Here is a 20,305-nt window from a genome sequence, read left to right as displayed (position 1 = left end):
CAACGTTGCACTCAACGTACATTGAGCCACTGGGAGTCCTGGAGGTAAAGAGGGCTTTACCGTAACAGTCAGGGGTATCGCTGGGAGGGTGTAGAGATGTATCGCTCGTCATACATCGTTGTATGCGGGGCGTAACATGAAGGCACTTGCAGGGCCTCAGCCGAGTTCAGGCGTACTGATACATCGTCTATCGAGCCGCTGGGGTGTTATTGGCCTGGTAACAGCTGACTGGTATTTGCAAGCCTGATTATGTTTCCATCGCAGATTGGCGACGGTCGTTTCGGACTGGTCAATTCCTTATGATAGCCTACCCTTGTCGTGAGCGACTGTGTAACGTTAAAAGAACCGCAATTCGTGCCCTTCCTTAGATGGAATTTTCCGGCTGTGACACGTGGCTCTAGGAGTGCGGCAGAAGCGATGATTATGTTGTAGGGTCTGGGCAACTGGCTTTGAGACTGCTCGAGACTATCAGGCCACTCGTGTGACCCAGAAATCCCCAGACAGCCCATGCCCACATCAGGAGTATACGCTTGATGTTGACGTCAGTGTACATTGCCAGACCGTTGGAGAAGTATTAGTCAAGGAGGGTGCTGACTTCGCCATTGAAAATTTCTTGAGTCAGCATAAGAGGTCACACGTGGCTCGGTGAGAATGATCAGACAAAGCAAAGACGAGGGCGGGTTTGCACGAAGTTGTCGGCCGCCGCGCTCTTGTTGAACTCAGCTCGCAGCTGCAATCAGCGACCATACGATGAGATCGTCGCAAGAACATCTTTGTGCACTTGATGAGGTTTCCTCTCAAAGGAGGTTGCTACGGCGCTGTTTCATTCTCCGAAAGGGTGAGGAACAACGAGTGGTAAGAAACTGAATCAAAAGTGAATGACCAGCGAGGTTGGGTAGATCTGGCACGTGATCGTAACAGTGGGTATCCTGAAGAGGGTTTTCCGATTAGTCAGCCACAGCTTATTAGGTGTGGCTGGAAATGATGAGGCGCCGGTGAACAGGAACGAAGCTGTCTACGAGATTTGAAACATTTGGGTATGTTGTGAGCAACATTCTGGCGAAGGACTCCCGTGGCATCAGCTCAACATCCGGGGCTCCATGAACTCGCTGAGGAGACTATGTCGATGACGATTCTAGAAACCGAGGCAGAGGAACAGTGCGATATGACTGGTGAATTTTCGTTCCGCACCTGCAGGTGCAGCTGCAGCTTTCGGGCAGCCCAACAGTGCAGTCCAAATACACCGCAGCTTTCTGGTTCGAGAGGACAACGTATGTTGATGCAAGTTTACCTATGATCGAGTGAGTGAGTCCTCAATGATTCTATCGCTGTATCCCAGCCCTCTGTTTCACTAATTGAGGGTCGCAATTTGGTTGCTGATTTCATCGTCACCTACGCGAGAAATTCCGGTGGCAGGAGGAGGCTGGTACATTCGACCTCAGCCCGCGCAAAAAGCCGTCGCTCTTCTGCCTCGACGCCCAATTCTGTTCTCGACTATCCTCTGTTCCATTGTTTGTTCTCTCCAGTGCATCGTTTTCATCCAGGACGATATCATATCTTATTTCGAAGTCTTTTGGTGGTGGTGGTGGTAGTGGTGGTTCAGTGATACAAAACACCAACAACAAAAATACCAACAAGATCCAATGCACAGATAACGCACGGATACACCTCGCATTGACTGTTTGCTGACCCAACACCTGGTCTGTGCCGGTCAAGATGCGTCTACACGAGATGCCTCCCTCCCTTACCATCCTTCTTGCGGCTCTCCTCGCGCGAAACGTTGCCGCATCCATCCTCCCCGATCTTCTACGCAGCTTCGACGACCTCCAAGATGTTCGCAAAAGATGCTCGAATCCTTGTGGCTACTACGACCAACTGTGCTGCGATTCAGATGAAGTCTGCTACACAGATTCCAACAACCAAGCACAATGCGGAGCTTCTACCACGACGACAGTCGGTGCAGCTGCCACAGGGGCATGGCAGTACTATACAACCACCTACGTTCAAACCGACCTGAAGACCGTCACCGAGACGTTCAGCTCATACGTGGCTACCACCACTGCTGGCAGCACATCGAGTTGTTCTTACTCGCTTGGCGAGACTTCATGTGGTAATACGTGTTGTTCATCAGGCCAATACTGCGAATCCTCGGGAAGCTGTGTTGATGTAGGTGGAGACAGTTCTGCAAATTCGTATTATACCAGTCTCTACACAGTCACCACCGTTATCACCAACACGGCCACTGCTACCAACACGGCTAGCGCAGCACTTCGGCCTACGAGCGATTCTCTCGTTACAATCACTTCTACTGGAACTGTGACGGCATCCGGAAGCGGGACCACGACCGCCGCAACCGGGACTACGACCACGACGCAAGGATTCGTCACACCTGTCAGCTCGAGCGGGAGCATAATATATGGTTCGTCAACCAGTTCTGGCGGCGGGTTGAGTGGCGGTGCCATCGCCGGCATTGTCATTGGTGTTATTATTGGTATCATCATCCTGCTGCTGTTATGCGCTTGTTGGTGCGCCAAGGGGTTGATTGATGGCTTGCTGAGCATATTCGGTTTGGGCTCTCGAAAGCGACGAACTAGAGAAGAAGAGGTCATCTACGAAAGACATTCACACAGGGACCGACAAGGAGGAAGAACTTGGTTTGGTCAGCAAAGACCCTCGCGAACCGAAGTTGTGGAAGAAAAGAGGACCAGTGGCATCGGTGGTATTCCCACTGCCGGCTGGCTTGCGGCTGGAGTAGGCTCGCTAGCCCTCTGGCTCGGATTGAAGAGACGGAATCGCAGGGACGACAAGAGCGATGTGAGCTACGACAGCGCTTATTACACGGATTACATGTATTCCAGTAAGTCAACTCCTGCCTGATCAATGCCTTGATCATATGCTGACTTATTCGCAGGCGCAGAGAGTTCCTCAGACCGACGCACAAGACGAACAGGTAGATCTGCCTCCAGATCCAGGTCTAGGCGGTAGCCACGGCCACACTTCATTTTTGATCTTTGTTAGCGAGCATGCATTCCATGGGTCTTGATAGACATGGATGGATAGGGCCCACATTCTGCGGCGAGGGCATACTGAGAAAGGGATAGTGTACAGATTGGAGGGGGAGTCCTTGAGATCTTGTATATGGTGTTCCAAACATGGACATTCTCAGAGCATGTACAATACTCTAATAAATGAAGATGGCACCTTGACCACCTGGCCTTCCCATTTGGTTTGACGGCGAGCCAGTTTCCAGAAAAAGTGGTACCGTCTGACAGGGCGTACATCGACGACAGAAGTTCGGAGTCAAGCAGGTTCATAACAGCAGACGCCTCGACAGTAAGACGATGGCGCTGTATGGTAGAGTTGATGCCCTGTACCTCTGTCAAGAGCTAAAGCTGTATCTTTGTATGCGAAGGTCTCCGGAATGACAATAAGGAACAATATCTTTGTGAATTCGAAGAGCAACGGCAGTCAGACGGTGCCACTTTTCCCAGAGTGTTTGTGCATAGCGCACAGACTTCGACATACCGTGGGCGCAATTCCGAGAAGGACGATAATATAAATGTCACTGATCCCTCTCTGTCCTTTCATCTGCGCTTATTCCTGCACGCTGAATAACTTGTTTGAACAAGATCAGAGTGACGCTCGAAACGCGGCAAATCGTTCGTTCAGGTGTATTAGTCACAACCCCGGGAAGAGGAGAATCAAAGTCGCCAATTAGGGTTGCCTGCAGGCTCTCTGATTCATCCTCTAGATCCAACCTATAGGGGCCTCGATCCAAGCATTGGCCCCCCGAAGACGCCTTTCGACGCCAAGCAATCAGAACCCGAGAGTCCTCGAACTTCGATTCTTCATCAGAACCGAACCGCAGGGGGGCCAACCCGTCCTCTCAGACCTCCCCGCTTTATCCTGCTTTCCTGTCTTTGTCTTTCTCCGAATACGAATATCGAGTCTCATCTGAATTCATTCTCATCTTAACTCGCCTCTACGTCGATCTGTCTCACGGTCCTGTCCTCGAGTATACCTACTACCTTCACTTTGACCCGAGGATGAGTGCTACGTGACACGGACCGACACACCGCACATCATGCTTCAGACGCAGCATCTTTACTCGCACCAGCAACAGTACGTCCAGCACGACCAGTCGGCGTGGCAGCACAATGGTCCTCAGCAAGGTCATCAGAATCTGAACCATGGACAACAGCAAGCTCAGGCGCAAGCCGCTGCAGCTGCAGCAGCCGCCGCTCAACAGCAACACTACAGTCGGATCGCGATGAATCAAAATCATAATTCTTCCCACAGTCAAGCCAACAACCGGCAGTCTTCGGGCGACAACGCGCAAAGTTCTATGGGTGCCTCCCTCGGAGCCATGAATGATCGAGGGTCCCCTGGGATGGAACAGCAGCTTTCAGAAGAGAATCGCAAAGTTTTACAATGGGTGGCAGAATTGATGGATCCGAATCGACGTGAGGGAGCGTTGATGGAACTGAGCAAGAAGAGGGAACAAGTTCCCGAGCTCGCTCTGGTCCTTTGGCACAGTTTTGGTGTCATGACCAGTTTGCTCCAGGAGATCATTTCCGTCTACCCACTACTGAATCCGAGTCAACTTACAGCCGCTGCCAGCAACCGTGTCTGCAACGCTTTGGCTTTGTTGCAATGCGTAGCAAGCCACAACGAGACTCGCGGCTTATTCTTGAACGGTGAGTCAAGTATACGTGTGCGCTCGCATCAGACATACTGACAAGACCGGCAGCGCACATTCCACTATTTCTCTATCCTTTCCTCAACACAACATCGAAATCGAGACCGTTCGAGTATCTCCGACTCACTTCTTTGGGCGTGATTGGTGCCCTGGTCAAGAACGAACCCTCTGCGAGTGTTTCAATCAACTCGGTCGGAACACCAGGGAATACGAACAATTCGTCTCCCACAATCACTTTTCTCTTAACCACTGAAATCATACCTCTATGTCTGCGCATCATGGAAACAGGCAGTGAATTGTCGAAAACGGTGGCCATTTTCATCGTGCAGAAGATCCTACTGGATGATACTGGCCTCGGCTATATATGTGCCACCTACGAGAGGTTCTATGCTGTTGGTACTGTTTTGAGCAACATGGTCATTGGCTTGGTGGAAACACAGACCGTCCGTCTGCTGAAGCACGTTGTTCGATGCTTTCTCAGGTAAGGTCGTCCTCGAATCGTCCATGGAACCGTGACTGACTGTTGAATAGGTTGAGCGACAATAATCGCGCTCGCCAAGCCCTTCGACAGTGTCTTCCGGAGCCTCTTCGAGATGCCACGTTTTCCAACGTGCTGCGCGACGATGCCGCCACAAAACGATGCCTTGCCCAGCTGCTCATCAACCTTAGCGACACCGTCACCGACACACAAAACGACCAATTTGAGTAGTGTTCGCGGTCTTTTGAGTCCTGGAGGCCTACACATTCAACTACGTTCGATGTTGAAGTCCTTGACGGAGGATACTTCTCAAAGGACTCTCGAAGGAGTGACGAATCTTTTTTCTTTCCTCCAGCATTGCGACCGGCGACTGACGACAAAGTGGGTATAGTATGAACCCAGGGTCAAGGGGGATATTGAAGTTTGACCGACTTTCTTTCTTCACGCATGCCATCTCCACCAACATAGAGATATACCCATGGGACCCTCTGGACTGTTCAACAGGCAACCAGATCGATCCACGTTATTATTCTTCGGGATTCCAAGTCACCACAGGCGCGAACGGAGTCTTTTGCTCGACAGCGAAAACCATGTATCAAGATGCGAAGGTTCAGGGAATAATTCACCCAATGTGGATTGGGGTTTGGGAAGAAAAAAAGTCTTCTATTGACGTTTGTGCTTTGGTGATTGTCATTTCTTCTAATTTCTGGTGGGGACAGTCGAATCAGTTGAACGCTACAACATTATGACTCTGTCACTGACGGTGACGGTATATGGAGGCGCAACGGTAGGGTTGGGAACATTTTGAATAACGACGGACGGGCAGAGAACACTGCATACCAGCGAGGCCTTTGACATGCAGCGGCAAAGACAACATGAGCTGTCACTGGGCGGGATTGCGGCGGAACTATTCGATCGTCTATATGCCCGTGGACGGTTTGCAGGTGTGGTCGGCTAGCGGACTGTTTAAACGACAGTATATGTACTCCATAGCATGCGGAATTTTCTTGTTTCTCATCTTAAACAAACACGATACAGAACATACCATAGCACCTAATTGTACTTAGACGAGCAGTAATCGAAGCTGATGCACAATCATACTCCATATATAGATCCTTACAGTATGATGCAGCAAAAGTGCTCCAATTGAGTAGACGGCCTTTTTCTTATCTCCGGAAGCCGTGATATCCGTCCAATTGGCCTGCCAGAGAAGGTCCAATTCAGGGACCATGATTGGCCGCATTTTGACATCATGAGAAATACTCGATCGTCGGCACTTGATGCTGCCCATATATTTTCTACGCCTCTTTCTCTGGATGGGGAAGCTCGAGATTCTGCATGAGACACTTGACTAGAGAAAATCTGCCAGAGACTCGAGAAACCACACACTCCTTTCGCATAGCGAACATTCGAAGATATCCATCCCTGGTTGACCCTTCAAGAGGCTATCGGCAGTTCTATCCAGTTTTGCGATCCAACTTATCATACAGTATCCAGCGCCAGCTCCCTTTGTACAAGCATCAGTGACCCCTGGCCCCAGGTCGTCCAGTCGGTATTGCAGCATCACTTCCTTGGCTTTCGACACTTCCATCAACCCAGTCTCCCAACGACCATGGCCAACAATGTCACTTTGGTCTTGAAGCCCGTGGGCCCAATAGGCTACGGCCTAATGGGTCTGACCTGGCGCCCACAACCCCAACCCGCCGAAGAAAGCTACAAAGCCATGTCAACCGCCTTCGAGCACGGCGCCACCTTCTGGAACGGAGGCGAATTATACGGCAAACCAGACCGACACTCCTGCCATCTACTCAATGAATACTTCACGCAACACCCAGAACAAGCAGACAAAATCGTCCTCTCGATCAAAGGCGGACTGGTCCCAGGTCAGATGCAACCCGACGGCTCAGCCGCAAACGTACGCCGCAGCGTCGAAGACTGTCTCAAAGTCCTCAACGGCACGAAAACAATCGACATCTTCGAATGCGCTCGTGTCGACCACAATGTGCCCATCGAGACCACCATCAAAGCTCTAGCGGAACTCGTCAAGGAAGGTAAAATAGGAGGCATAGGCCTGTCCGAAGTCAAAGCCAGTACCATCGAACGCGCCGCTGCCATTCACCCCATCGCCGCCGTCGAGGTCGAATTGTCGCTGTGGTCCACGGATATCTTGAGGAATGGAGTCGCCGCGACATGCGCGAAACTAAACATCCCGATCGTCGCGTACAGTCCTCTGGGCAGAGGAGCTTTGGCAGGCGACAATATTATCCGCAAGAACTCGGATCTACCCGAGGGCGATATGAGGAGGCATTATCCCAAGTACCAGGACGATGTACTCGAGCATAATAACCGCATTGTCGAGGAGGTGGCGAAACTCGCAAAGGAAAAGGGCGTGACGAGGGGTCAGATTGCGCTGGCGTGGGTCAGAGGGTTGAGTGGCAGGACTATCACGAATGAAGATGGCCAGGAGCTCAAGTTGGGTACTATCATTCCGATTCCTGGAGCGACGAGACCGGAAAGAGTGGTCGAGAACTCGAAGCTCGTGGATCTAAGCGACGCGGAAATGAAGGAGATTGCTGACATTCTCAAGAAGAATCCGGTCAAGGGTGATCGATATCCCAAGGCGGGTATGGCACATGCCGAAGGCTGAGATAGTTGAGTCGTGTTTCAGCTCACATATACCACAATGATCACGAGAAACATGGACACTTTTTTTTTCAAATGAATTTCTTGCCAACCACGATCGAGGTGGCCCCGTACGTTAGATGTTCACTAGTCCGTCGTACGCAGACGCAGACTTTCGCAGATGTTCGCAGATTTAGCTCATTCCTCACAAAAAACCGGCCCTTCAGCCTCCTGACATCACAACTCCCACCAGATCCCGCAGTTCTTCGGCGTCCAAAATGAACAGCGTCGATGGCCAACGAAAGCTGATCCCATCGCAAGTATCACTGCACCCCAAAAAGCCTTCACCACAGTCGGATCTCAAGCCCAGAACTTCGCTCACTGCCCAAGTTCGGCTTCCGCACCTCCCATCTGAACACCGTACACGTCGTCGACATTCATGAACCACCTATTTCGACCAAGTGCCTCCCAACACTCAGCGGCGATGCAGATGTGACGGGTCTGCAAACGCACTATGGCACGTGTCTTCAATCGTGTACTGTCGTGATGTTGGTCCTCCTCTCCAGAACAACAAGCCAATGGAAAACGTGGTACTCCCCAATACCCTTGGCGTTCAGACGTTGTAGGTCTGTGACTTGACGCCGTGCTTGTTGTCTTTGAGAGTCGGAAACAACTCAGACCATCACCACCACACAACCACACACCACACAACCACACACCACACAACCACACACCACACAACCACACACCACACAACCACACAACCACACACCACACACCACCACACACCACACACCATACAACCACACACCACACACCACCACACACCACGCCACCACACACCACAACAACAGAGAATCATCTCTCTCCTCCACCCTTCACATTGCCCATACCGCATGCCATGAAAAGTGTCTCTCCAGAAGGTCGTGTCTAGAACCAGGAACGAACCCAACCGAGCACCTTTGTGACTGTCGTGTCAAGAATCTGTCCGCAACGAGCAAAGAACCCTGGGGTGGAGTCCAATGCCATGTTTGGCTGGGTGCGGGAGCTGATGACAGTGACAGTTGGCGAATCCGGAATTGGAGATTCGAGAACAGATGAGTCGTCAACGAAAGCTGCATCTGGGTCGAAGTCTCCTTGGCTGCTGGATGTCGCCGAGGGTGTTGTCGAGGTGCCGGTCCGACTGAGGCGTTGTCGACCACTGATGCGTACGCGACGTACGCCTTGGCGAGCAGTGGTGGGTGCCGGTGCGCTGGTGTCCGTTGGTGGCGAAGGCTGTCGTGGAGTGATTGGCTGACGACGTGGAGATGCCTTTGAGGGGGCCACCGTAGGACAAGGGAGAACTGCCCGTGAGGGAAAGCGCGAACCGGCTCTGGAGAACGCCTTGATTCTGGGTCGAGGAGGAGGGCTGCGCATGGACTTCCAAACCTCAGGAGGGAATGCCTGACGAAGCCGAGTAGAGATCTCTGGCACTCGTGGGATTGTCGGGCCTGGGTGGTGGATAGACACATGTGGACCAGCCTGGGGGAACGCCTTTACTCTCAGTCGAGGAGGACTTGGGGACCAACGCCAACACCGAGGGGAGAATGTCTGACGAAGCCTAGGAGCATGCTGTGGCTTCGGTGGGACTGTCGGACCAGGGTGAAGGGCAGATACATGTAGACCAGTCCAACGGGAGAACGCCTTGAGTTTTGGCAAAGGAGGCGGTGACTCGACCAGAGGAAGGGGAGAGACACTTGGCATGCGGCACGGGGACTCTACACTCGGCGCTCGTCGATAGTGAAACGGGACAGGCCCGGGGGTCGGTGATGGGCGCTCGATCGGTGACTGACGCCGACGTCTGGGGGACTCGGCGGCTCGAAGCCAAGGACCGTTAAGCGAGGATCGGACTATCGGAGTACGGAGAGTCGGTTGTCGTCTTGAACGGGGGGAGGGAGGGGAGATGTGGGAGAGGAGGGAGGGAGGATATCCGAAGATTGAGTTTGTGGAACGCGTCGGTGACCTGTTAAAATCACCTGCCACGTAGTTCAGCTTGTCAGAGGAGGTGTCAGAGTACAGACCTTCTGTAGCCCAACGCCCAGAGGACGCAGGGCTACAGTACGAAGAGCTTGTAGTGAATGAGGACATCGTGCAAGCACCCAAATGTCTGTCAAGTGTCGTGAAAGCGTCTTCGTATGGAGAGAAGAAAAAGAGAGGATTCCTGGGGGGGGGAGCAGGTGTTTTGTTCATGAACGCGGTGCACGCTGGTTCCACCGCTCGCGTTGAGATCAACCTCTTCAGCCTTGCCCCTGATCATAGCCCGTTTCTTTGATCCTGGATGCATTTTTGAGGCGACAAGGTCCATGTTTCGCAGGCATAACGAACGCATTGGGACGTGATTTACGCGCATTTTTTCGAGCTCTCGATCTCAAATGGAAGTCCTAGATCAAGGGGCGACAAGGTGAAGGCATCAAAATGCTTTGTTGACATCCGTCCTGATTGAGTTTCACGATCACCGGTATGACGTTCGTCAAGTAAGGCATCAGTTAGGCATCAACCCGGACTTTCATTGATCTTTCGAACCTGGACGGTCGGATGCAGCTGAAATCTGCTAGAAACAGCAGGACACGTACGCAGATGCAGACCTGAAACTTACGCCAGGTTTGGGCCCTGGGGAGTGGTGGGCTCATGCCATGAGGAAGATGAAGCATCTCTTCCAGATCAGATCCACAGCGGAGGAGTACGGTGGCGCAGTTGCGAATCGCAAGCATTGTTTGTGATCCTGCAAGATACAGAGATCCAACAACTGACGAAAAATGCGCAGAGGTAGGAGGCATGGTCGAGCTCCCTGGAGTTCGAATTTGAGGATTGCCAGTGACGTTGGTGAACAGAGATCAAGAAAGAAGAATCGGCTCTCTTGCGACTGCACAGCTTGTTCTCGATTCTTGTGACATCATCTGTGTCTTTAGCAGTATCTTCACGGTTTGCCACCTCAACTGCGACACGAATCCTACCAAAGAAAACGTTGACAGCGGCTCAATGAGTGGAAGTACTCGAGAACATCAATCACCTTCACGCAGGGCCGCGTCCTCATTCACGTCGCAAGTCCATTCAAGATCCATCGGTGCCCTTGCTGACACAGTCCTACTCCTTGACCTCTCGCCGCGAAGTCCCCCAATGCTCATCTTTCAGAGCCGAACTTCCTACTTGAGTTGAGCCCACGGCTGGAAGTCCACCAGCAGCGACCATAAAGGCGACACTTTGACAAAACGTAAACACTTGGTCCACGAGAAAAGCAAGGCCGCAGAAATGGTCAAGCAGCTTGACGTACTTACCCAGGCTGCTTCTCGCCGCCCTGCAAGGAATATACATAGGGAAGAAAGAGGATGGACGTCCAAAGAGAGATTGAAGAGCAACGTGGCTGTCGGGTAGCATCTCCGAAATTACTTGCGACTCAGCCTCGGCTATGCCCTGAGAGTTTCTCAGGCTTTGTGCGGCCCATGATGAATCATTACCGTCAACATGGACAGTCCTACATGAGTCGGGAATGCGGAGCAGCAGATCGTCTTGATCGTCATCCGTGCAACGCCATTGGCATTTTGCTTCAAGTCATGAAAAGAAATTTGTGCCAGTCTCACGGACCTGGGTGACTTGCACCAGGTAATTGAGTAGGTGGCCTACTCGAGACATACACGCACACAGTGCCCTCGGGTGGAACCAATGTCCCCGTCGCCAGGCTGGTTGGAAAGCTACGCCACTGACCGGCATAACTGGCACAATATCACCACAAATGGCAGGCTTTCATACTTTCGCCGGATCGGCGTCGTGGAGACATTCTTCGATATCGATGGCTGCGACTTCGAAGGGAGAGCAGACTTGACCATCCATTTGCGGGTCGAGCTGAAGACCTCCCTGTCTGTTGAGAGCTTGAAAGAACGTATTCTGCTGGCGTGGAGTGTTCTGCGACAAGAGCATGTTCTACTTTCAGCCAAGGTCATTGATGCGAAGGACATTGGGATCAGAAACCCGGAATATGCGCCGGAAGACCGACTTTTCCTACTCCAGGCGGTGTCAACACCCAAAGAGATGCTGGCTGAGGCGACGAAGCACGCTAGGTTTCTCGAAGACCATTACGATGAAGTCGACGCTGACGAGTTCTTCGTCCACACTCAGAACTCGAGTCGATGTCTCGATGCCTCTGAAGCACTTGGCAGGCTATACGTGCTTCCAGTCAAGTCGGACGGACGTGGTGTTTGCCAGCTCGACCTTGTCTTGATCGCTGCACATGAAATCACGGACGGCCTCTCATCAGCACGATGGATATCCCATTTCGTGGATCTTTTGAACACATCATCACAGCAACTAACGTCTCATGCGAGTCACATCTGCAGAACTTCTGCGGTAGGACGATTACCGCCAGCACAAGAGTCTTTATACCCACCCATGCAAGGCAATGTTGCGAAACAACGATGGTCGTGGCTGTTGTCTCGCATACTTCGGCACACACGCAATCCACCTCCTGCATCTTTTCAAAATCCACTTCGGCGCAAGGTGCCTTTGGACAAGGCGGTAGCTTTGAGCCCCAGATATTCTAAGGTCATCGACTACAGCCGGTTACCACCACTAAACAGCTACCGCATTCGTGCAAATCTGAGCCCTGCTGCAACCCGCAGATTGGCAGAGATATGTCGAAGAGCCAAAATCAGCATCGGAAGTGGTTCCTTCGCTTTGGTAGCGATAGTCATGATGCTTTTTGAGGAGAGACGCAATCCTAACGTCTCCGCTGATCAGCGATTGCCCTTTGTAGGCTCTTTCCCCATCAATCCACGACCATTCATCCACGGCACCTCAACGACGGGTAAAGAAGACAGTCTCATGCTTGCCTTCAGCGACGGCGTCACATTACCCTTCCTACCAAGTGATCTCGATTTGGAAGGAAGATTGAAATTGCTGGGCAAGCAAGCAACACGACAATTACGGCAGTACCAGAAACGTCCGAGGAGTCTGGAAGAAGAAATTCATATGGGTTCCAAAAGTCCTACACAGTTATTCCCGCTGCTATATCTAGCTACAATGGAACGTCGCGAGACGAGGAGTCGGCCAGAGAGAAAGCGTGGTTGGGATATCCAAGGTGGTTATCCTGCAAAGACCTCCGCCACACTGGCCACCTGCGGCGTGAGTTCTGTTGGGGCACGGGGTTCCATCCTGTCATCCGGTAAACATGATACGAGTCGTCTACCACCGGGTGTGGATGTCGTGGCAGACTTTCGTAAGCTCGATACAAGTGTGAGAGCAAGGGATGGTGAATTTCTCGTTGGTGTCGTTGGCGACCAGGATTGTATTCGATTCGGCGTCAGCTACGATGGATGCGGCATTGATCCAGAGCTTGCAGAGGAGTTCAAGCACGTTCTGGAAAGCATCCTGGAGCCCCCGGAAGCACCAGCACCAAAGCTCTGAACTATTTCGGTGTCCCTAGGGAAGCATCCAGCGTAAACCATAAATTATCACCGTTGCCACTGAGACGTGTTGCGAAGCTAACCCGCTCCAGCATTGTACTTGCAGCTCGGGCGCCTCAAGTAATATGCGACAGTTCGTCAGTGTTAGGTGCACGACCACTCCATTGCCAATTGCCTGTGTAATCAGGATCTTGATGGTGCTTGCCTGGTCGGTAACGTTGAAAAGATGTAGGACGATTTGGATCACGTGATCTCGCGCTCATCGTAAATGCGCGTGCAAGACGCGTAAATCAAAAATGAATCAAGTGCGGGCATTCCGATTCACTTTCCTCCCAACACCACAGTGCCATGGCGACGTTCTCCCATCACCATGACTCCCGAAGAGCAGACACGGTTCGTGTCTGACATTCAGCGCTTTTCACACGAAGACATTGACCGGCTGTATCGCGTGCTACTCAACCTTGAGCAAGACCAACTCGACCTTACATCGGCCAATGTTAACCATGCTTATCTCACAGCATACTGGGAAGAAAAACGCCAGCTAGCCGACACGAACGAGCCATGCATAAAATGGTTACTCGACCTCCTCGATACCGACCCTGATATTCCTCTAAATGAAAAATTCCTGGACGTTTTACAAGAGGCGAACATCGTTCTCACCACAGATGGCACGACTACCGACGGTGGGGTGGCGCGCTCAGAGGCCTCCATCGAGTCCGTCGATGAAAATGATCCCTTGTGGCAACAAGCCGTAGCTTTAGACAACCGCAAATTAGCATCGCAAGCACTCGAACTCTGGAGAGCGAAAGTGCAGGCAAAAGTCGAGGTCGAGCAGAAGGCTTACGAAGACTATGAGGATCCCCAAATGAACGCGCTGGCAGATTTAGTCTACAATCGCAATCTGGCAAGGAAGGCTCTAACTCATTGGGTCAATACATACCGCAATATCAAAGACCAGGAAAGGCTAGCGGACGAGTTTCGTGCCCAGAAAGATGCAGCCAATGCACTCAAGCATTGGACCCTAGCGGCACGAGAAAGCCTGTTTACACGTGTTCGAAGCGAAAGACTAGCCCAAAAGGCGATGGACGCGTGGCGGGAGAAGACAAGGGACATCACAGAGATGGAAGCGGTCGCTGACGATTTTCGGAATCGCCAGGCCGTGCGAAATACACTTGGAAAGATGGGAGCAAAAAGAGAGCAAATCAAACAAGCAGAGCAACAAGCAGTCCTGGTTTATGAGGGCAATCTCGCTCGCAGAGTCCTTAACAGATGGTTGGCACAGATGGAACAACAACGATTCGACGAACGGAAAGCAGATGCAGCTGCAGATTACTTTGCACTCAAACATGCCCTCAACAAATGGCGAGCCAAGGCTAGAACCAAGAAAGAAGAAGAGCAGGTCGTGCAAGCCCGTGAACATATGCTGACCTTCAAATACGGCCGCCGCTGGAGAGAGATTGTCCGGCGTAGGAAGTATGCTCTGTACGACGCTGCATACAAAAGGATGAGGAAGGTTGTAAAAATGAATATCGCACGAGCAGCTCTCAATATCTGGCGTCAAAAGACAGCTCAAATCCGCGCAATGAGGATGGCCGCCGACGAATTCCGGGCACGAAAAGATGCGGAAAATGCACAACGGATGGCGCATGGCGCGATCGTCACCATGTACAACAGGACTCAGCAGATTCAGCAAGCAAATCAGCAAGCCGACGACTTCTACAACAGAAATCTCATCGACCGCTTACAAATATTTGGCTCCAACTGGCTCTACCCTACCAGACAGATCCTCGAGAATCAGGAAAGAGCCGATGAATATCGCGCCACAAGAGCCGCTAGCTATGCGGTTTCTGTCTTGCGGAGCTGGCGGAACATGGCCTTCAGGGCAAGGAGACTGGAGGAGGATGCCGACGTTGTGTACCAAAGGAATGAGAGGAAAAGGGCTTGGGGTTTTCTGCAGCGGTGGAGAAGAGCCGTGCCAAAGCAGGACGAGGACGAAGAAGGTCGAGAGGAGCATCTGGTACCGGCGACGCCTGCCGCAAGGAGGAGCCAGCTGTTGGCATCGACCACACCCGCTTACACCCCGGCAGCTGGGCTATTTGGTACCGATGGCCGTGTGGTTGAGGAAACGGAGGATGACGAATAGTGCTGTGACGACTTCCACGAGCAATGAGCTACGAGCCATGACATGATAGTGATACCCAACATGAACACAATAGAGCTGTACAATAATATGAATATGAAGAGCACCCTCTCTTCAAGTCAATATCCATCTCTGAGATTCTGTCCCTTGTAAACAGCGGCCTCCACCCATTGTATGCCATTATAAACAAGCTTCGATCATGACGCTGCGGGTAGTGCCGCCAACATGTCAAGCTTCAGCGTCCATGATATCTACTTGGCAGACTACGTACGACGTACTACTACACTCTACCAGTACCAATACTTGTACCTACATTAGCAGCAGCGACTACAGTTCATCATCTCCTTCTCGATCCCAATCAAGACAATACATAGATGCTCACATCAACCTCGCCACAATGTCCAACACTCCAATCTGCGACACCGACACGCCAGACCCATGGATGCTCTACCACAATAACACCTACTACCTAACTTTCACAGCCGGGGACCGCGTCGAGATCTGGTCATCTCCCTCAATGGAAAATTTTAGAGGCGCGTCCAAGACCATCGCGTGGCGTCCCCAACCCGGCACACCCTGGTCCTGCGACCTCTGGGCTCCAGAACTTCATTACCTCAACGGCACATGGTACGTGTACCTATGCGCCGCACACCCAGGCCAAGGCAACCCATCGCACCGGACCGTCCTGCTACGCTCCGCCAGCACCGACCCAATGGATCCGGAGGGGTGGTCTTTCATAGGCGAACTCGACGGCCTCCCAGACCACTGGAACATCGATCTCACAGTCTTCACCCTCAACCAAAGACTTTACGCATGCTACTCAAGCTGGCCACTCGGCGACTTTTCCGACACACAGCAAGATCTCTTCCTTGTCGAACTTGCAACCCCTGAGACCGTACTCCGCGGTTCACAAGTATGCATATCGCGCGCCGGACTCCCCTGGGAAAGACCGGAAGGGGGCCGCCGCGGCGTCAACGAAGGGCCCACATGGCTTTCCACACCTGGGTTCCAGGGCATCGTATATAGCGCCAACGGAAGCTGGACAAGCGATTATACCCTCGGTCTACTTCAATTCCTCGGTGGAAACCCACTGAACCCAGACTCCTGGTGGAAACGGCCTGTCCCACTGCTCGTCAGCCACAAAGGTCTAGGCGGGCCATTTGGACCGGGACACGCGAGTTTCATTACAAACGACGAGAAAGTGTATTGTATATACCATGCCACTGAGCGCGATAATGAGGGCTGGAATAATCGCAAGGCAAGGGTGTTGTGTCTTCACCCGAGTTGTTTTCAGCCCCAGGCGCAAACTTTGTGTTGCTCGCTGGTGACTACGCCGAATCGACCACAACCTCAGCCGCAATCACAACTGCAGAGGTTTCAACAGCAATCACCTCCGAGCCAGAACCAGTATCCGGGTAATACGACGCAATATCCACAACAGCAACAGCAACAGCAACAGCAACAGCAGGGAAGACATGTGTTTCAGCAGTTTGGGAATACGCTCATGAAAAAGGCCAGGGATTTCTCGTCGTGATGATCTGCACGCTAGAATTGGATAGGAAGAATGGAAGATAGACTCCAGTCCAGCATATCACCAGTGCATAGATTCAACGCTGACATACGAAAGGTCACGCGGAGCGATGACACGCCTTCGATAGCACACAAGAGGCTCTATGGCATCCGAGAGGAGACGGTTGTCGATCATATTTTCGACGAAAAGACTTCGTGTCAAGTAATCGGCGCAAGGCTGGAAACGGAAGAAGGGACACGGCACAGCAACACCCACAAAGTATTGCGACGCTAGATAGACAGAGAGGTCGCGCAGACCGACGACCCACCTTCACCGAGGACGGTACAACAGATCAGTGGACATAGATCATCCTTGCAGTGAAGCCAAGAGGCGATTACAGATAAGCGCCGAGTCCTAACACTTTCTGCAAAAGCCAGCCTCGTATTCCGGGCGAGTTCATGACGTTGTCAATCGTTCGGTTTTCCGTCGCTTATCTTACTCCTCTGTTGAACTCGGCACTGTCACCGAAAGATCTCGTCGATCGATAAAGAAGAAGTGGCAGTAGTTGCTAAAATAGTACCTGATTTGACGTCAAACACCTTATGAAGGTGTGGTTGGAGGACTCCTTTTCCTAACTCCCTTATCCGCTGCCTTGTAGAGGTACCTAGGTACATCCACGGGTATCGTCGTTTGATCTCTCTTGATTACAATCTTCCTTCACCATATCATGACACACTACCCGTTCATCATTTCGTGCTTAGTTGTGTCTAAACCACCACCTTCTCGTATATAAGTTCCTGGTCAACGCCTCGGAGATGAGAAGGAACGGTACCAGGCGCATGAGGACCTTGACCCCCTTGCTGAGCCTGACTCCGCCTCACCTCAACGCTGTCCCTGGCAGTCTCATCAACACTCTTTCGGAGTTTCAGGGCACTCGCCATGCTGTCAATGCCACCTACATTGGAGAACCCTTTCGGGTCACCCACGAGGCTGTCCCGCCTGAGCACCCTTTCATCGTACTTCTCCGCATATTGTTCCTCATCGACAGGGTCTTGTGGGACGCCATAGACCGTCTTGGACACAAGGGTAGCCGAGGGCTTCCAGATCAAGCTGGTGACAGAGTAGATGACAATGCTCGTAACAAATCCATAGAGCCAGTCAAATGTGTACAAATGCTTCGCGCCACTCGAAATGTGAGTTCCGGTAGCGTTGATACTGTAAGCCAGACCAGGCAAGCAAGGGCCAATGGCGCACAAGAACGCCAGCAGGGCACGCCAGTTAATGCCTGTGCTATTGTACCTGTAGCGACCGTTAGGGTCATACAAAGCTGGGACATCAATATGTTGGCGCTTGACGATCCAGTAGTCCGAGGCAATGATTCCGGCCATGGGGGCCAAAAAAACCGCATAACCACCCATGAAAGCCAAAAACGTCGAGGCAGAGCTCAAGATCTTCCAGGGCACGATGACCCAACCACCGATGATGGCGGCAAGGATGCATCCGCGCTTAATGTTGATGAATCTGGGGCACATCACGGTCATGTCGTTGGCAGCGGAGATACTGTTTGCGGTGATATTGGTGCCGACTTGAGCAATGTACCAGGAAAGAGCGGCGAAGAAGGCGGCAGCGCGACCACCCTTGCTACCCAACCAATGGTCGATGATATCGAGTGGATTCCATAGAAAGGTGCCGTAAACAACGTACGAGGCAGACGTCGTGACAATTCCCATGACGCCGCAGACGGTGAAGATGGCGGGCAGGAAGGGAAGTTGGACATACTGGCCCTTTGACGACCGGGCATAACGGCTGAAGTCGGGGATGTTGCACGCCAATGTCGCCCAGCTACCAGTCACTGAAGACATGCACGAAAGCCACAGCCAAGCTCGAGCGCTGCCGTGGACAGTTTCTCGTTGGCTGAAGATCGCACCTCCACCACCCGCCTTGTGAACGATCCAGCCAAGTGTGGCGAGCGCGGTCACTGGTGCAGCCACAAGCTTGATGAGAAATAGCCAGCGAAGCCTGGTGGGTGGGATGAGAAGAAGGGGAAGTTGAATGATCCAAAACAAGAAGTAGCTGACCATACCCTGAGTGGTAATGCCCGCACTGGTTGGAAGTTGATTCTTGATGTGTGCATAAGAGGGCCAGATAGCAGTAAGCATGATGGTGATACACTGCGCACCGTTCGCGCCTTGGATACCGAGCCAGAAACAGGCCAGGACACAACGGGAGAAGATGCAGAAGTAACCAAAGTAGTAACCGAAGCTTGATCTGACGATGACCGAGAAGGGGATGTGCAATTTCGCTCCGATAGCACCGTTGAGGACCATAGGGACAGCAACGCAGGAGGTACCGACAACCATGATGGGAATAGCATCGCGCCAGTTCAAGCCGACGGCGATGACGGACGAGGCGGTTTCCCAAGTACCCAGGTTGATGGTGTCAGTCGCCCAATAAGCCATCCAAGTCCAGAGGGTCCAAGTCTGGTACTTTGGAGGCACAGGGTCCATATCAGCATTGGTCCTATGAAGGTGTTAGCCTCGTCAGAGGTTGAAGTCGTGCATCTCGTTGACTTACCATACTTCTGGAGGCGCCAAAGCCGAATCTGGACGTGATGTTAATCACCTGATAACAATATGGCAAGGCGCCTCTGCTTACCTTGCTTGGGAAGCTCCCATGCGCTGAGCGTGGTAGCGCGCGCCTTGACGGTCGCGCCGCTAGGGATGTAATTTGTCACGTACTTGGACATCCTGACGATGGTATCCTCAGGAACAATCTCTGAGGAAAGTAAGATCTCGGACGTGTTTGGGAGGACAAGACCCCGGAATATATTCTTTCCCAGGCGAACGTCAGGCCATGCAGCACTACAAGGTTAGTCGCGCGAGGATGATGCGTTCGAGACAGGGTAATACGACCGATATAGGGTATAGTGGCGAGCAGCCCAGTGTCCACTGTCGATCCACATGTTCTGATCTGCTAGATAAGGGTCAAGCTCGAATCTGTATGGATGGAGGTCCAAGCTGCCATCGAATGAAAGTTGTCCGGTCAATTAGCTTTGGCCTAATCGAGGGATGGTGGTTGCGGCTGGATGATAAGGTGCACGGTGATGTACGTATGATAACGAGGCTCTTTACCTACGCTCCTTGTCAAAGGCCTTTCGGGCATGCTGATCAGAAATCCATCGGCGCCCATTGGAAAAGATTAGCGACGAGCAAGTCCTTCATGATGTCAGATTGTTCAGAGATCGAGTCAATGTAGTCGAGATCTTGAGCAGAAGGACCTCGAACAAGCAGTTGATGGCCAGCTAGATGCCAGATCTCATTGGACCCTCAAGGGAGGGTGTTGACATCGAGGGCGCTTCTTCCCTCCTGGGACACGTCTTGCGCGAACGTAGCCTTGGAGGTCTTATCTTTCAGGCGTAATC

At 52.1% G+C, this 20,305-nt stretch overlaps 8 protein-coding genes across 8 annotated transcripts; 6 read left to right on the top strand and 2 right to left on the bottom strand.

The window, feature by feature from the left end:
• The first annotated feature begins 1,507 nt into the window (after positions 1-1,507).
• On the top strand, positions 1,508-3,000 carry EDD37DRAFT_49014 (uncharacterized protein). The gene is made up of 2 exons (XM_062813326.1): positions 1,508-2,857; positions 2,912-3,000. The coding sequence occupies exons 1-2, from the start codon at positions 1,717-1,719 to the stop codon at positions 2,983-2,985; spliced, it is 1,215 nt and encodes a 404-aa protein (XP_062675264.1). The 5' UTR covers positions 1,508-1,716; the 3' UTR covers positions 2,986-3,000.
• Positions 3,001-4,084: 1,084 nt separating this feature from the next.
• Positions 4,085-5,408, top strand: EDD37DRAFT_604264 (cell differentiation family, Rcd1-like-domain-containing protein; the record flags this gene model as incomplete). Its single annotated transcript, XM_062814722.1, has 3 exons — positions 4,085-4,697; positions 4,751-5,180; positions 5,231-5,408. 3 exons carry the CDS (start codon positions 4,085-4,087, stop codon positions 5,406-5,408), a joined length of 1,221 nt encoding a protein of 406 aa, XP_062675263.1.
• Positions 5,409-6,419: 1,011 nt separating this feature from the next.
• On the top strand, positions 6,420-7,882 carry EDD37DRAFT_616779 (pyridoxine 4-dehydrogenase). Its single transcript, XM_062815687.1, has one exon. The coding sequence runs from the start codon at positions 6,790-6,792 to the stop codon at positions 7,822-7,824; it is 1,035 nt and encodes a 344-aa protein (XP_062675262.1). The 5' UTR covers positions 6,420-6,789; the 3' UTR covers positions 7,825-7,882.
• Positions 7,883-8,437: 555 nt separating this feature from the next.
• On the bottom strand, positions 8,438-10,176 carry EDD37DRAFT_48880 (uncharacterized protein). Its single transcript, XM_062813312.1, has 2 exons — positions 8,592-10,176; positions 8,438-8,494 (listed from the first exon to the last, which is right to left on the bottom strand). Exon 1 carries the CDS (start codon positions 10,026-10,028, stop codon positions 8,730-8,732), a length of 1,299 nt encoding a protein of 432 aa, XP_062675261.1. The 5' UTR covers positions 10,029-10,176; the 3' UTR covers positions 8,438-8,494; positions 8,592-8,729.
• Positions 10,177-11,356: 1,180 nt separating this feature from the next.
• Positions 11,357-13,552, top strand: EDD37DRAFT_48891 (uncharacterized protein). Its single transcript, XM_062813315.1, has one exon. The coding sequence runs from the start codon at positions 11,499-11,501 to the stop codon at positions 13,233-13,235; it is 1,737 nt and encodes a 578-aa protein (XP_062675260.1). The 5' UTR covers positions 11,357-11,498; the 3' UTR covers positions 13,236-13,552.
• Positions 13,549-15,503, top strand: EDD37DRAFT_616775 (Sfi1 spindle body protein-domain-containing protein). The gene has a single exon (XM_062815686.1). The coding sequence runs from the start codon at positions 13,605-13,607 to the stop codon at positions 15,375-15,377; it is 1,773 nt and encodes a 590-aa protein (XP_062675259.1). The 5' UTR covers positions 13,549-13,604; the 3' UTR covers positions 15,378-15,503.
• A 268-nt stretch (positions 15,504-15,771) lies between these two features.
• Positions 15,772-16,908, top strand: EDD37DRAFT_645127 (alpha-L-arabinofuranosidase II; the record flags this gene model as incomplete). Its single annotated transcript, XM_062817604.1, has 1 exon — positions 15,772-16,908. The coding sequence occupies one exon, from the start codon at positions 15,772-15,774 to the stop codon at positions 16,906-16,908; it is 1,137 nt and encodes a 378-aa protein (XP_062675258.1).
• Positions 16,909-17,430: 522 nt separating this feature from the next.
• Positions 17,431-19,920, bottom strand: EDD37DRAFT_48825 (permease for cytosine/purines, uracil, thiamine, allantoin-domain-containing protein). Its single transcript, XM_062813308.1, has 3 exons — positions 19,540-19,920; positions 19,459-19,486; positions 17,431-19,404 (listed from the first exon to the last, which is right to left on the bottom strand). The coding sequence occupies exons 1-3, from the start codon at positions 19,628-19,630 to the stop codon at positions 17,652-17,654; spliced, it is 1,872 nt and encodes a 623-aa protein (XP_062675257.1). The 5' UTR covers positions 19,631-19,920; the 3' UTR covers positions 17,431-17,651.
• Between the last annotated feature and the right edge of the window lie 385 nt (positions 19,921-20,305).

The sequence above is a fragment of the Exophiala viscosa genome (assembly GCF_022695815.1).
Source record: "Exophiala viscosa unplaced genomic scaffold EDD37scaffold_1, whole genome shotgun sequence".
Classification (NCBI taxonomy): Eukaryota; Fungi; Ascomycota; class Eurotiomycetes; order Chaetothyriales; family Herpotrichiellaceae; genus Exophiala; species Exophiala viscosa.
The sequence above is the reverse complement of the archived record's forward strand: the minus strand, read 5'-3'. Positions and strand labels throughout refer to the sequence as shown.